This window comes from Crocodylus porosus, unplaced genomic scaffold (genome assembly GCF_001723895.1).
Source record: "Crocodylus porosus isolate Cpor-Errol unplaced genomic scaffold, CroPor_comp1, whole genome shotgun sequence".
NCBI lineage: Eukaryota > Metazoa > Chordata > Crocodylia > Crocodylidae > Crocodylus > Crocodylus porosus.
Genome location: NW_017728910.1, coordinates 33,745,781 through 33,759,395, shown reverse-complemented (window position 1 = coordinate 33,759,395; position 13,615 = coordinate 33,745,781). Strand labels below are relative to the sequence as shown.

Sequence of the window (13,615 nt, the reverse complement as noted above, 5' to 3'; positions counted from 1 at the left end):
CTAACCCTGTGGGAGGGCTGCACAAGCCAGGAACCCCACATCAGGTGTTGCAACACTCAAGGCCCCTGATTATCTGATCCACCCCTTAGCCATGAGATCATGACCCTCAATGTCTACAGCTGCAGGAAGGGTCTCTGGAGATGCCAGGTGCTCTCCTTCCTTTGGGAGGGAGGGTAACCTGTGGTATTCTTGCAGGAGACCTTAACGATGTGGCCAATGAGCCTAGCGGGCAGCTGGAGTGAAGAGACAAGGTCTTTTTTAGTCAACTCTCAGTCACCTCTTGCAAGATGACCAGCCTGTTCTCCTCAGGCCTGCAGCTGGAGGTTATCCAGGATGTTCAAGTGGTGCCAAGCCACCTGCTGCACACAGGTCCAAGTGTAGGGGCTGGTCCTGAACCTTCTGAACATGTATGCCCCTGTGAAGGATGCAGAGTTGGCAGACTTCTTCTGCCAGGCAGCTACTTACACCGGTACCCTCAACCCTTGTGAGTGCCAGGTCCTTAGTGGGGACTTTGATGTCAACCCAGATGCACGAGACCAATCAAGCAGGAAGTGGAGCCAGGCATGCTTGGGGAGATCCTGACAGAGTACTCCCTAGTGGACATCTAGCACATCTGTCACCCTGATGCCCCCCACACCTTCATCTACATGAGAGTGGGGTAGGAGCTGGTATGCCACTCCCAGTTGGACTGCTGACCCAACCAACCCATCCCTGGGGAGCTCCCCTTGTTGTGCCAGAGGTCTGTGTTGACACTTCTGTGGAAGAAGGGGGATCCCCATGACCTGGGAACTGGTGTCCCAGGTCCCTCCTCTGCACGGACTACAAGGTGGCAGTGAAGGCCATCTCACTGTGCATGCAGTCCATGCTGACTGTGCGTGCAATCCATGATCCATCCTGACCAGATATACACAGTGCCTGAACATTTCATCTTTGACAGCCTGTACCTGGTTCAGGACCTCCTGGAGCTAGCGCACCAGGAGGGCCTGTCTTTTGCCCTGCTGTTGCTGGACCGAGAAGGCATTTAATAGGGTGGATCATGGGTACCTCACAGGCATGCTGTGGACCTTCGGCTTCAGGCCCCACTTTGTGCAGACTCTCCAGGTGCTGTACACCTCTACAGTTCTTGGTCAAGCTCAACTGGACCCTGACAGAGCCCATCCAGTTCAGGCAAAGGGTGCATCAAGGCCTGAACTCCATCAGGCCAGATGTATACCTTGGCCTTGGAGTCCTTCCTCATCCACTTGCAGAGGTGGGTAGTGGGATCGGTGCTTTGTGAGTTGATGGTGTGGCTGGTCCTATCAGCGTATGCCAACGACGAGCTCCTCACAATCCAGGACCTGGGCAACCTGGCATGGGTGGAGGCCTGCCAGGCATTGTACTCAGCAGCCTCCTCTGCTCAGGTCAACTGGGCCAAGAGCTTTGGCCTTACAGTGGGTGATGGGTGGCAGGTGGTCTCACTCCCCCCCATGTTTCTAGGGTCCGCTGGAGCACAGGCTCACTGCTCTACCTGGGGTTCTACCTGTCCCCCATGGACTCCTTCCCACCAGAGAACTGGTGCCAGCTGGAGGCAAGGGTGGTGGAGGAACTCTAAGCATGGGCAGGACTGCTGCGGTGTCCCTCCCTGCAAGGGAGAGTGGTACTGTTGAATCAGCTGGTCCTGTCCGTGCTCTGGCACTGCTTCCACACCTTGCCAATGCCCCTCAAGGTCCTGGCCAGGCTCTAGAGATGGACACTGGAGTTTTTCTGGCCGGAATGGCACTGAGTCACTGCAAAGGTCCTGGGCCTCCCCTTGCGGGAGGGTGGCCAGGACCTGGTTTCCCTGCACAGCAAGATCCTGATGTTCCACCTTCAGGTCTTGCAGCAACTGCTATATAGTGTCAGTAGCTACATGGCATGGGGCAACCCGGGGCATGCCTTCCTCTGCCACTTCTGGGGGCTCCGATACAACTGGCAGCTCCTCAGCCTATGGGGCTTCTCCCTGCAGGACCTGGAAGGGCTGCTGGAGTTCCTCCAGGATCTCATCCAAGCCTGGAAGCTGGTCTCAGCCTCCATGTCCCCTGCAACACTTGTCCAGGGTACTGACTTGCTAGTCAAGCCTCTCCTCTGGAATCCCCAGCTGTAGGTACCAATGGTGGAGGCACCCTGATTGTGACAGAGGCTGGTCCTAGTTGGTGTCACCCATATCAGAGACCTCCTGGACTATGATAGGTGGGCATAGGTGGACTCCACTGCGTTAGCCCAGCACACGGGTTTATCCATGACACATGTGACCTGCCATCTAATCCAAGAGATGAAATTTGCCTTACTTTCTGACACCCTTGCCTTTGTTAACCAGGTCCTGCATGATGGCAGTCCTTGCACCCCCATGTCCTCCAGCCAACCAGAGTTTGTTGTGGGGCTGGCACCTTGTACAGCCTTGCAGCACTCCCTGCTCCACCACCTGAGCTGGCTGGAGGACACCAAATCGGTTCACTTCTTCACCATCTATCGCTGCCACCTCTACACACTTGTGTACCCCTCGTGTCCCACCCAGACACCAAGTGGCAGGACCTGCTTAGTGAAGGCTTAGACGAGGCACCCCAGTGGCTGAATTTGTACTCCACCCTCATCTCACAAGCCACTGGGGACCTTAGCTGGCAGCTCCTCCATGGAGCCATTGCTATGGGCATGTATATGGTGAGCTTCCCCAACACCATGGTCTCCTGCCTCTTCTGCAGGCAGAGGGAGGCCCTGGCACACATGATGCTCGAGTGCACCCGGCTCCAGCCCCTCCACCTCCACCTCTGGAACCTCCTCCTAAGGTTCTGGTTGAACTTTACCCCCACCTTTTTATTTTTGGACACCCTATCCATGGCCCCACCAAGTCCCAGAATCTCCTGGTCAACCTCCTCCTGGCCCTGACCAAGTGGGCCCTATACATAACCAGGAAGGAGGCTCTGGCCTGGAAGGTACCTGTGGACTGCAGGGCCACTTTCCTCTCATTGGTCCACACATGATTCCTAGTCGAGCACCACTGGGAGGCATCCACCAACTCCTTGGATGCCTTTGAGGACCAGTGGGCGCAGCCTGGGGGGCTCTGCTCTGTGTCCCTTCTCAGGAGGGAGAATTTTCACATTTTGATGCCTTGGCCCACACAACACTTCTGTCCTGTTTTCTCTCTCTGTTGTCCCCAGAATTTTGTTCCATTCACCCATTAGCCCTCGTACAGTAGGAGCTACTGGGTGGGCCTTAGGGCTCACGGTAATTGAATGAACAAATAGACAAATAAAGCTTCTGAGGCCCAGCCAATTGGTATCTGGAGACACTAGTCCCTTGTACCAGCTGGACTGCTGAAGCAGCCCTAATCTAGAGTGGCCCCTGCACCCTCTACACACTGCAGTAGTCTAGAAGTGAGGGCTGCTACCTGGCTATGACCTGCTGCCACCTGTGACAGCATCCAGCCTCCTTGGACCTCTGACCTCATGTCTGCACTCCTGCCAGACCCAAGTGGGGACTGCATGACTGCCTGGGCTGTGTTATGGGCACTGCAACAGAACCAGCTGCTAGTGAGCCATGGCAGCACAGTTGGCCTTTGGGTGGTACTGCTATCACATCTTCTGGTGCCCTTGCTTTGCCATTTGGGCATCTATCATGCAGAAGATGTGCTTGTTGCAGTGGCCCACTTTGAACTATTGAAGCATGTCCTTCTGGCCCTAAATAACCAGGAGGTTAGCTATATCATCTGCTCTTCAGCTGAGTCCCTGGTGCTGGCCCTGGGCTATTGGCCCTCTCCCTGGGCCCTGCCACTTGCCTCACTAGCAGAGATACTGGTGTTTCCTGATTTAAAATTGTAGAATCTCTGATTAAAAAGCATAAATTCTCATTAAAATACCCAAAATATGTTCTTCCGCAATTAAAATGAAATGTCACTAGATCTAGAGAAATCAGTTGGGCTATGTTTTATTGATATATTTACAATTTTAAAGTGATTTGGAAGCCTACCAATGTCTCTATCATCATAATAAAATGAATTCTAAATATCGATACACTTTGGTGTTTGCTTTTGGTTTTTTTTATAATAGAAAATTCAGAGCTGCCCCCACCCACTTTGCTCACTAGGATGTGGGGTGCTGAGCAGCACTGATATGCTTGTGCTCTGCCCCTACCCTTGCCCTGCCCCTATCCTACCAGTGCCCCTCACATCTGACTCAGCTCTTGCCTTCCCCCAACTCACTCCCTCCTAGCAGCAGCTTCCTCCCAGTACCAGGACATTAATCCAGCTGCAGCTGTCCCACCTGCTGCTTTGTGGTTCTGAGCAGTGCCAGCCCTTATTGTTCTGCTCCCTGCACCTGTGCCCAGGCCCCAGCGATCCCCATGCCATTCCCAGGAAGCCCTTGACTGGGGCTCAGGGACTGGACTGAGCAAGCCCCTTCCCTTCCAGGCTAGCATTCCCCTGGAAAGGCTGCTCTAGGGGAGCAGGGGGGTTCTAAGCCCAGCTCTGGCAGCCTCTCCTACCTGGAGCACTCCCCCATCCAAACCCTATCTCTCTCTCACATACTCTGCTGCCAACTCCACCCATACCCACAGCCCATTCCACACCCTGGGATTGCATATCCTAGCACCCATGTGGGCACATGGCAGAGTTACAGTGTAGCAGTTTCCCCTGCAGCTGGGGTCCTGCCAGCAGGTCCTGTCCAATCTGGGGGCTTGGCACACAGGGTGTGAGATTTGTGTGGGGATGTGGGGTTTGGGGGGGGCAGGAATGGGGATTTATGGGTGGGTGTAGGGTTTATGGGGGTGAGGTGGGGCTTGGGCAGAGGTTTTGGGGTGGGTTTTGGAGGTGGATTGTAGAGGGGATTTGTGGGTGTGGGATTTATGGGAGAGTATGTGGGGAGAGGGTCTGTGGGAGTGGCACACAGGGCACATGGAGGCAGGAACTAGCCTGGCCCAAGGGCACATGGTTTCTGCGTGCAGTGCCAGGAGCCACCAGTGGCAGCAAGAGCAGCCCAGCACTGGTTGAGAGTGCACACCAGTGGCTGAGCCAGCACAATGTACAGCTGCCAGGTTGGAGATGGTGCCATGCCACCAGGGATCTCTGCCAGCAGCAGACCACAATTGCCCAATGGCCACTGCTGCTGCAGGAGGGCTGTGTGCCATGCATGGGGTGGGCAGGGAAACCACCCCTCCTGAGCAGTCCCCCCCACCCCACTCCCACAGTTCTCCCCTACCCCCAGTCCCTGCTTACCTGGGACAGAGCCTCGGTCTGAGGCACCGCTGCAGCCTTGCCCTGCTCCTATTTGCCCCAGCACACTGAGGCAGTGTGCTGGAGCTGCAGGGGCACAGGGAATCCATAAAGATGCTCTAGATGGGTGCTACACCATCTTCTTGAAGGACCCAGTCTCTGGTTGCTTCTGGGCATGCTCTAGGAGAGAGTGTGCTCAGAAGACAGAGAAGCAGCATAATGTGGTTACTATTCTCTGAGCCTGATGCTCCAGCCAGTTTTCTATCCACCTTACAGTCCATTCATCCAGCCCATACTTCCTTAGCTTCCCTGTGAGAATGTTGTGGGAGACTGTTATCAAAAGCCTTGCTAAAATGAAGGTACACTACAGCCACCAGTCTCCCTGCATCCGCAGAGCCAGTCATCTCATCATAGAAGGCAATCAAGTTGGTCAGGAATGACTCGCTCCTGGTGAACCCATGCTGACTGTTCCTAATCACCTTTTTCTGTTCTAAGTGCTTAGAAATGGATTTCTTGATGATCTGCTCCATGTTTTTTCCAGGTACTGAGGTGAGGCTGACTGGTCTGTAGTTCCCTGGATCTTCCTTTTTCCCTTTCTTAAATATGGACACTATGTTTGCCCTTTTCCAGTCAGCTGGGAACTGCCAATTGCCATGAGTTTTCAAAGATGATGGCTAGTGGCTCTACAATCACATCAGCTAACTCCCTCAGCACCCTCAGGTACATTTCATCCAGCCCCATGAACTTGTACACATCCAGCTTTTGCAGCACTGCCTCTCCGTACTCCATACTTCTATTCCAGCAAAGAAAAATAGAGCTTTGTCACTTAAGATGTGCACCCTAGTTTTGGAGGTCTGAATTTTGGGGGCAACGTGCATGTGATATTCAAATAATTATCGTACTGACTGAGCATGTCTACATGTATCCATTTTAGGCAGGATTTGCCTAAAATCACCATTTTAAGGTGCGTTAAAGGCATGTATTCACGTGTGTGCCCTTAATGTGCCATAAAAATGGTGATTTTAGTCTAATCCTGCCTAAATTTGATATCTGCATAAAGCATTTGTTAATGCACATTAACATGTCTGCACGTGCGCTAATGTGACTTAGTTAGTTACAACGAAAAGTTAATACACTTGAATGTGTGTAGACACATGCCTAAATCACCATAATGATCCATAAGCAAAGGTGTATTAAGTTTAGGCACACATAAATGCATGTGTAGACATATCTATTGTGTAAATAGAACACATTCATACCAGGTTTATGTAGGTAAAAGTGGGCAGAATTCAGAGAAGAGTAAGAACAGTATTAAGAAGCTGGATGGTTGATTTAGCAAGAAAGATTAAAGGTCATTAAGAACATAATTGAAGATTGGAACATAACTTTCTAAAAATATTAAAGGAGGACGTAAACACCACAAAAGCAAAGAATCGTTTCAAATGATATAGAAGGGTACATCAGATTTGCTGGAAGCAGTTAAGAGAGAAATGTAGCCAGAATAACAGAAATCTATCTTAACAGTGTGAGCTGTCAGATTTAGAAGAGTTTTTCAACAGAAATCTCATTGCTTGCATCATTTACAATGACTAAATATTTTAAAATATATTGTAAAAAAATTGCTGCACTAGCAGAGGATCAGCTGTATGACTTATCCCATTTGTATTTGTTTTTGTGAGTGTAACATATGTCAGAAGATGCACATAGCACTCTTTATTCAGTAAATATATAGCTCAATTGTGTGGGAAATTAGTTTGGATCTGTTGGAATTATTTTAATTGTAAATAAAACACAACTTTGTTTTTGAATGAAAGCATAAGTCTCTATGGCCCATGGTAGAGAAATCCCTTTAGAAATCTATATAAGTAGATCTTGAAGAAAAAACCCAGAACTCTAAAATTTTATCATAGAGTATTAATAAAAAAGATGCATATCGAAATCAAATCCATGAATAATGCATTCAGGAACCTACTGAATGAAGAACAGGTGTTCAAAAGAAATACAGGAAGAGTGACTGCAATGACTGCTAAATTGGCAGCGTTTTAAGGGTTAATGGAACATTTTTCAGTATTTCCTAAATCTGCTCCCCATTTCATAGTCCAGTATAAAATAAACTTATATTTAGTATCCTGTACATGCAAAAAATGAAACTGGACATATTTCAGCTCAGCCTTGTTGCTTCTTTGGTGAAATCAGAGTTTATTAGTGAGCTGAGAATAATTAAAGCTGTTATGATAAAATTCCATATTCTGGCATTTGGATAGCTGTAACCTATTATCACTACATTGGTAGCTCTGAATATGAAACAGGAGTGGAATATTGCTCTTTATTATTAATAATAAAGGTTTTCAGAATTATAAGTTTATTGGTTTAACCTTCAACTCAGATTGGTCCTTTTTATATAAAAGGTACACATTAGGAAATGTAGAGGCTTTTATTAATCTCTTTTTATATTTCATTTCTTTGAATTGCAGTTCAAATTGCTATCGTGTTTGGTGCTAAAGTTCTAGAACATATCTTTAATCTGTGCCGAGGTAATTTTGACTTCCTTGAACGGCTTCCTGATCCATTGCTCCTAAATATCATTTCCTTTCTGGGCCTTGAAGATATTGCCAGGCTCTCTCAAGTCTCACACAGATTTGAAACGGTAAAAAATAATTTACAATTTACTTTAAAAATGTTAGTTTTATTATGGTATATTTTATTATAGTATAATTTTTGTTTCAGTTCATTTTTCTAAGAAACATTTCTTTACATGTATATATACATATCTTTATTTTCAATATACAGATACAGATTAATGACATAATCATACACTGCTGGACCCGTGCAATGAAAACTGGATTCCAGCTATACGTAGTTATAGAAACAATTGGTCCAGCCTTACAAACATTTTCTACTGTATAGAGTGATTACTACTGTCCAAATAGTCTGCACAAACAAATGACATTACTTGGGTTGTTGTAAATGCTATTCCCAGTATTAAATATCTGGAGGGTATCACCCATGCTTTGTACTGTTTATTTATTTGTATTACTATAGTGCCTAGGAACTCCAATGCTGTGTATCAGTGCTGATCAAAAATATAGTCCCATTCCTAGTGAACTTAGAATCGAAAACTAAGAGAAAAGATTACTGATGGATACAGACAGATGTGGGACTATACGGAAACAGTGAGACAGCACTAACTAGCATGATAGACAGGGCTGTGCAAAGCTTCGGGTGGTGATTCAATTCGGAGGAGATTCAGCCTGATTCGGTGGCCAAATTTCCAAATCCAAATCGAATCAGGGGACCACTTTAAAGGTCCGAATCGGTTCAAAGCTCTCTGAATCTTCAGAAAATATTCGGAGAGCTTTGACGATTTTAAAGCTAAGATGAGATAATACAAGCTATTTAATAAAATCAGCTGTTTCATAAAACAATTGCAGCTGCCTTAATTTGAGCACCACCACTTAAGCACTCCAACTTATCCATTTACTGAAATGTATAAGATGCTACATACTTTTTAGCACAAGTTCAAGTCAATTCCTTTGATGTATATTGTAGATTAACTTTAAGAGGTGCTAAGAAGGCTGAGGATTCTGAACTGTAAAAAAATACATTTTTGTATCTTTCTATGAATTATAATAAGCAAAAGGCCACCAGAGGGGGCTAAAATCCATAAAGTAAAAATGAAAGTAAAAGTTTCTTAGGTTATTGCAGATACAGCAGACTTTTCTGTATTATCTCAGGATGGCTCTATTTTCACACCAAACCCATGAGGGTTGTTTTTTTACTCACTTAGAGCATGATAAGGACTAAAGTTATAACTTTGAGATCTGACTGTTATGTTGTTATATAATTCAAAGACCATTAAAATTGAATGAAGAAAACTATAGTAATGGCATTAAGGTTCTTGCTATAGGTATCTCGTTAATATATTGTATTGAAGTACTCATAGGTAGTCTTCAGTATGTTCAATTTTGTGCAATTCCCATATTTCTAGGAGTAGCAGAAGAGTCAGGGAAACATAGCAAGCAAAAATTTCAAGAGAGTCTTTAAAATTCATCCCTTTTTCATCTTTTAGGTCCCTTGAAGTAGTTTTTCCATGAGCCATGTGTTCCAGTCTTGCTCACATCCCTAATTTGCAGTTCACTATCAGTATTATAAACATTACAACTCATCAATGAAAATGATGCACTTAATTCCATTAACTTCTGTAGGGTTGTATATATGTAAATGAAAGCTGAGTTTTTTGTATTTTGCTTTAGTATTTAGTATTTTTCAGGCACTTTTTCTTTAATTGCTTTTATTTATATCCCACTGAATAAAAAACAAGCACAAAAAAAAAAATAAAGCAGGATTGATCCAGATCAACAGATCCTGATTTTCATGAGGATAAATAATGAGCAGGGATCCAGGTTTTCCATTTGTCATAGAAAAACACCGGAAAATGTGGGTTTCCCTTTGCAAGATGGCAGAGTTCCAGCCTGCAAGGGGCTGCCTGGGGCTGGCAGGAGTGGGAGGAGGACAGTCACCAGCAGGGAGCACCACGTGCATGTGCATGAACATACGTTCTTATGGCAGCCAGGAAGCCTGGTGGAGAGCAGCTCCTGCAGCTCCCCCATAAATCTATGGGAGGGGGCATAGGAGAGGCATGGCGGGGCAGGGGAGCATAAGTGACATAGGAGGGTGGGGAGGCAGACTGAGGTAGCGGCGGCAGTTTGTGCTAAAGCCCACATGTTAAGGGAGGGAGTGGTGCTGAGTTGGTAGCTGGGGCTGGAGTCGCTGCCCAGCTGGGTCAGTTCATAGGGCCCAGGAATGACCTGTGCAGCCATGGGACCCAGCTGGGGGAGCAGAATGGAACCACAAGAGGCTCATCTGGGTGGGGGGAGCTGGCGGGAGGGATTGGGTGCCAGAGGTGACACATCAAGGGGGCATGGGAGGCATGTGCCCCCCAGATTTGTGCACCCACAACAGGTGCAGGGCTGCAGCCTGAACAGATTGGCATGGGCAGGAGCTGCCTCCGCAACCCAGCAGTTGGGACCAGGACCTGGACTGGGAGGGCAGAGCAAGGCAGGGAGACTTGTTGCTGCTGCTGGGATCCCACACCACTGCCAGCAGCATGAGGTGTAACAGACCAGGGCGTGCAGCCATGCTGCCCTCACCTCCTCCTGCTGCCAGCCACTTGAACCCTGGACCACAGCTTTCCGTTCCATCGTGGACCGGCTGCCTTCGCCACTCCCCTCAGGCCATGGCTGTACCCTGGAGGGTAGGCTGCATGAGGGGCAGCACAGGTGAGCTGAGGGTAGCAGTAGCCAAACCATGGCAGTGGGGTAGAGATGCAACCTGGCGTGCAAGTGGCTGGTGGCAGCAGCAAGTGAAGGCAGCATGCCCCCCCACCGCTCCCCATAGTCTATTACTCCTTGAACTGCTGGCAGTGTGGCTGGTGCAGGGGTCCTGGCAATGGTGACGGCAATGAGTCTTGCCACCCTGCTTTACCCTCCTGAGCTGGGTCATGCCCACTGGGCCACAGAGGTGGCTTCTGACCATGCCAGTCTGGCCAGGCTCCAGCATGTGCTGCCCATGTCAGTCTGGCATGTGCTCCCCTTATACCCTACCCCATGCTTCATCTGTGGTGTTGCCTTTGGTCAGGCACCTCTCCTGCCCCACACCCCTCCCCTGGCCCACACACTGGGAGGCTGGAGCCTGGTGGCAGGGGGCAGCAGGTCGGGAGTCAGGGCATCAGCAGGCTTGGGGGTGCTATGGGTCAGGAGTGAAGGGCACCAATGGGAATGAAGGACTGTGAGTCAGGAGTGAGGGGCACTGGTGGGAATAGGGGGCTACAGGTTGGGGGTGAAGGGCAGTGGCAGGGCTAGTGGGGGCTGTGACTTGTGAGTGAGGGGCACTGGCATGTCAGGACTGCTCAGCGCCACGAAGTAGCAGGGTGACAGTTGCAGCTAGACCCACTTCCTGGTGAGCAAAGGGCGCAGGGGGAACTCTGATCTTCTTTGATAAAAAAACCAAAATCAAATGCCAATATATATAGGTATTTAGAAGGTATTTATTATAATGATTACTGGTAGACTTCCAGCCCGCTTTAAAATGGTAAATATATCAATAAAACATTATGGTCAATTGATACCGATATATCTATATCTAGGCATTTCATTTTAAATCGCAGAAAAATTGGATTTGGGGGATTTTAAATTGGAGAATTTTGGATATTTATCAGAGAATTTGCAATTTTTAAATGGGGAACACCAGTATCAGTGATCATGAGTGACTCTATTTCAGTCAGTACAGTTAAGCTACTATAAAACTGGTATATGAAAAAGGAAACACTGTTTCAGTGTTACTTATTTTAATGGTTAGGAATTATATAATAATGCACCCAACTTTTCTAAGTATTTTTATAATAGTTGTATCTTGCCTTAAAAATTAATTTTATTTTTTTCTTGTACTATAATGGCCACTATAATCACTTCCACACCTTTCTGTTCGTGCAGTCACTTAAAAGGGAGAAAGCATCCTCTAAGAATCATAATTACCCCCTAGAGTTGATGGTTTTGAAGACTCCTATAAAAAGCATAGAAGCAAGAGAGTTTGGATGATCCCCTTCGTTGGAAAGCTATATAATTGGGAGACATGTTAGACAAGCATTCAGGCAAATAAAATGATCAATGAATGTTCAAGATATCTATCTATCCGACCAAAACAGATTAACCCCCTGTAATTCCTCTTATAAATAGATATGCAACTGTGACACACTGTGGGAAAAAATTGTGCAGAATTTGTGCGATACAATTACCCCTGAAATGAGAGCACTGGCACAGGAAGTGGGCTGGAAACGATTCTTCTTCACTAGCAAACTTCAGCTTCAGCTGCAGATTCGAAGAAGGAGGCAGAAACAAGATAACTCAGAAAACTGAATGAATAAAGTTGCAAGTTTTTGATTGAAAACAAGCATGGTAAGATGTAAATGTGTTAAATATCAAAGAATAATCATTTGCCTTTTTCTTTATTGGAGAACCTAGCTAACTGTAGGATTAAAACAGTAGACGCATACCTTAATGGAAACACGACATAAAACATTAACTTTTTATAGAATGGACTTTCATACTATTGGGATCCCAGCAACCACTAGCAACAGAAAAGTTTGCAGCTCTTTCTAAACTCTTGACTTGGAGTTAAAAATTCACATATGCAGCAGGTGCATCTACACAAAGCTTTACTACAGTTGACTAATTAGCTCTGCAGTAAAAAATCATCATCTACACTTGCAGCGATATTAGGCTACAGTAAACTAATTAACTTCACTGTAATATAGTACTGTCCAGCACAAGTACTATCCTACAGTAATTATTTAGTGCACTGCAACCCAAGTATAGTTGGTGACCAGGGCTGGCTGGGCCACAGGGTGCTACAGTGCACAGCCTGCCTACTGGCTAGCCCCGCACTGTAGAACTCTCATGTCCTGCCAGCCCCTATGCAGCATGTTGAGCCAAGGTGGAACAGCCCCAGGCTGTCAGGCTCCCCAGACCCTTTGCCAGCTGGGGCTGCGCCAACCTGGCTCAACATACCACGGTCCCGGCTACGTGTGTAAACACTGCACCCAGAAGCAATAAACTCTGGTTTGAACTGCACTAGAGTTTATTGTTACATGCTAATTGCATATATAGATGCAACCAGTAGTTACCATTTAAATAGTCAACAGTTGATAACAGCATATCATTGCCAGAGCTATTCCCTATTCTAAAAATGTGGAAACACATGAATGTTAATTCTTACTGGGTAGGAAATGTTGGTAATTTTTTTACTGGTCGCAAGAGTATATTTAAAATGATAGAAGGCAACTAACATACATTTGTGCTGAAAATTGTTGGCTTTAAATGTTGTAATACTTAGTAAGTTCACTAGATGTTTAAATTTCAGATAAATAAGATAATTAAGCACTTTGTCACCAAGAAGAAACTTTATCAGAGGCAAGAATACTGAATAGGTGGGTACACAAAACTATTCTCTTCTGACTTAATATATAAAGGTGCTGGATGAAGGCACATTGAAATGGTGTTATGCAGGTAAATTTTTCTGCCACTGCCTATTCAGGATCTTCTGAGGATAAAGTTGCCAGTTCTGTGAATCTTGGACCTTTTGATAAGAAGTAAATTAATGTAACTACATCTTCACTTAAAATAGCATTTATTATTGACTCTTTGCATTGTAGGGTCAATAATACATCAGTAATGTGCCTTATAATTATCTTCAGTATAAAGTATATTGTGATTCTGTCATCAGTTTTTCAACATTTTGACCCCTCTTCCAGGTAGCTGTGGAAACTGAAAAAGTATTAAATAAAAATTCAATTGATATTTCTAATCTTTATATACCACATACAATAGACTTTTGAAT

At 46.2% G+C, this 13,615-nt stretch overlaps 1 protein-coding gene across 1 annotated transcript in view; it reads left to right on the top strand.

Annotated features, from left to right (window-relative positions):
* FBXO36 (F-box protein 36) overlaps positions 1–12,468 on the top strand; it is an 81,066-nt gene extending 68,598 nt beyond the window's left edge. Inside the window, exons 3-4 of the mRNA XM_019533006.1 lie at positions 7,696–7,868; positions 11,956–12,468. Coding sequence (XP_019388551.1) covers positions 7,696–7,868; positions 11,956–12,135 — 353 coding nt within the window. The 3' untranslated portion in view covers positions 12,136–12,468. The remainder of the gene's footprint in view (positions 1–7,695; positions 7,869–11,955) is intronic.
* The last annotated feature ends 1,147 nt before the right edge of the window (positions 12,469–13,615 follow it).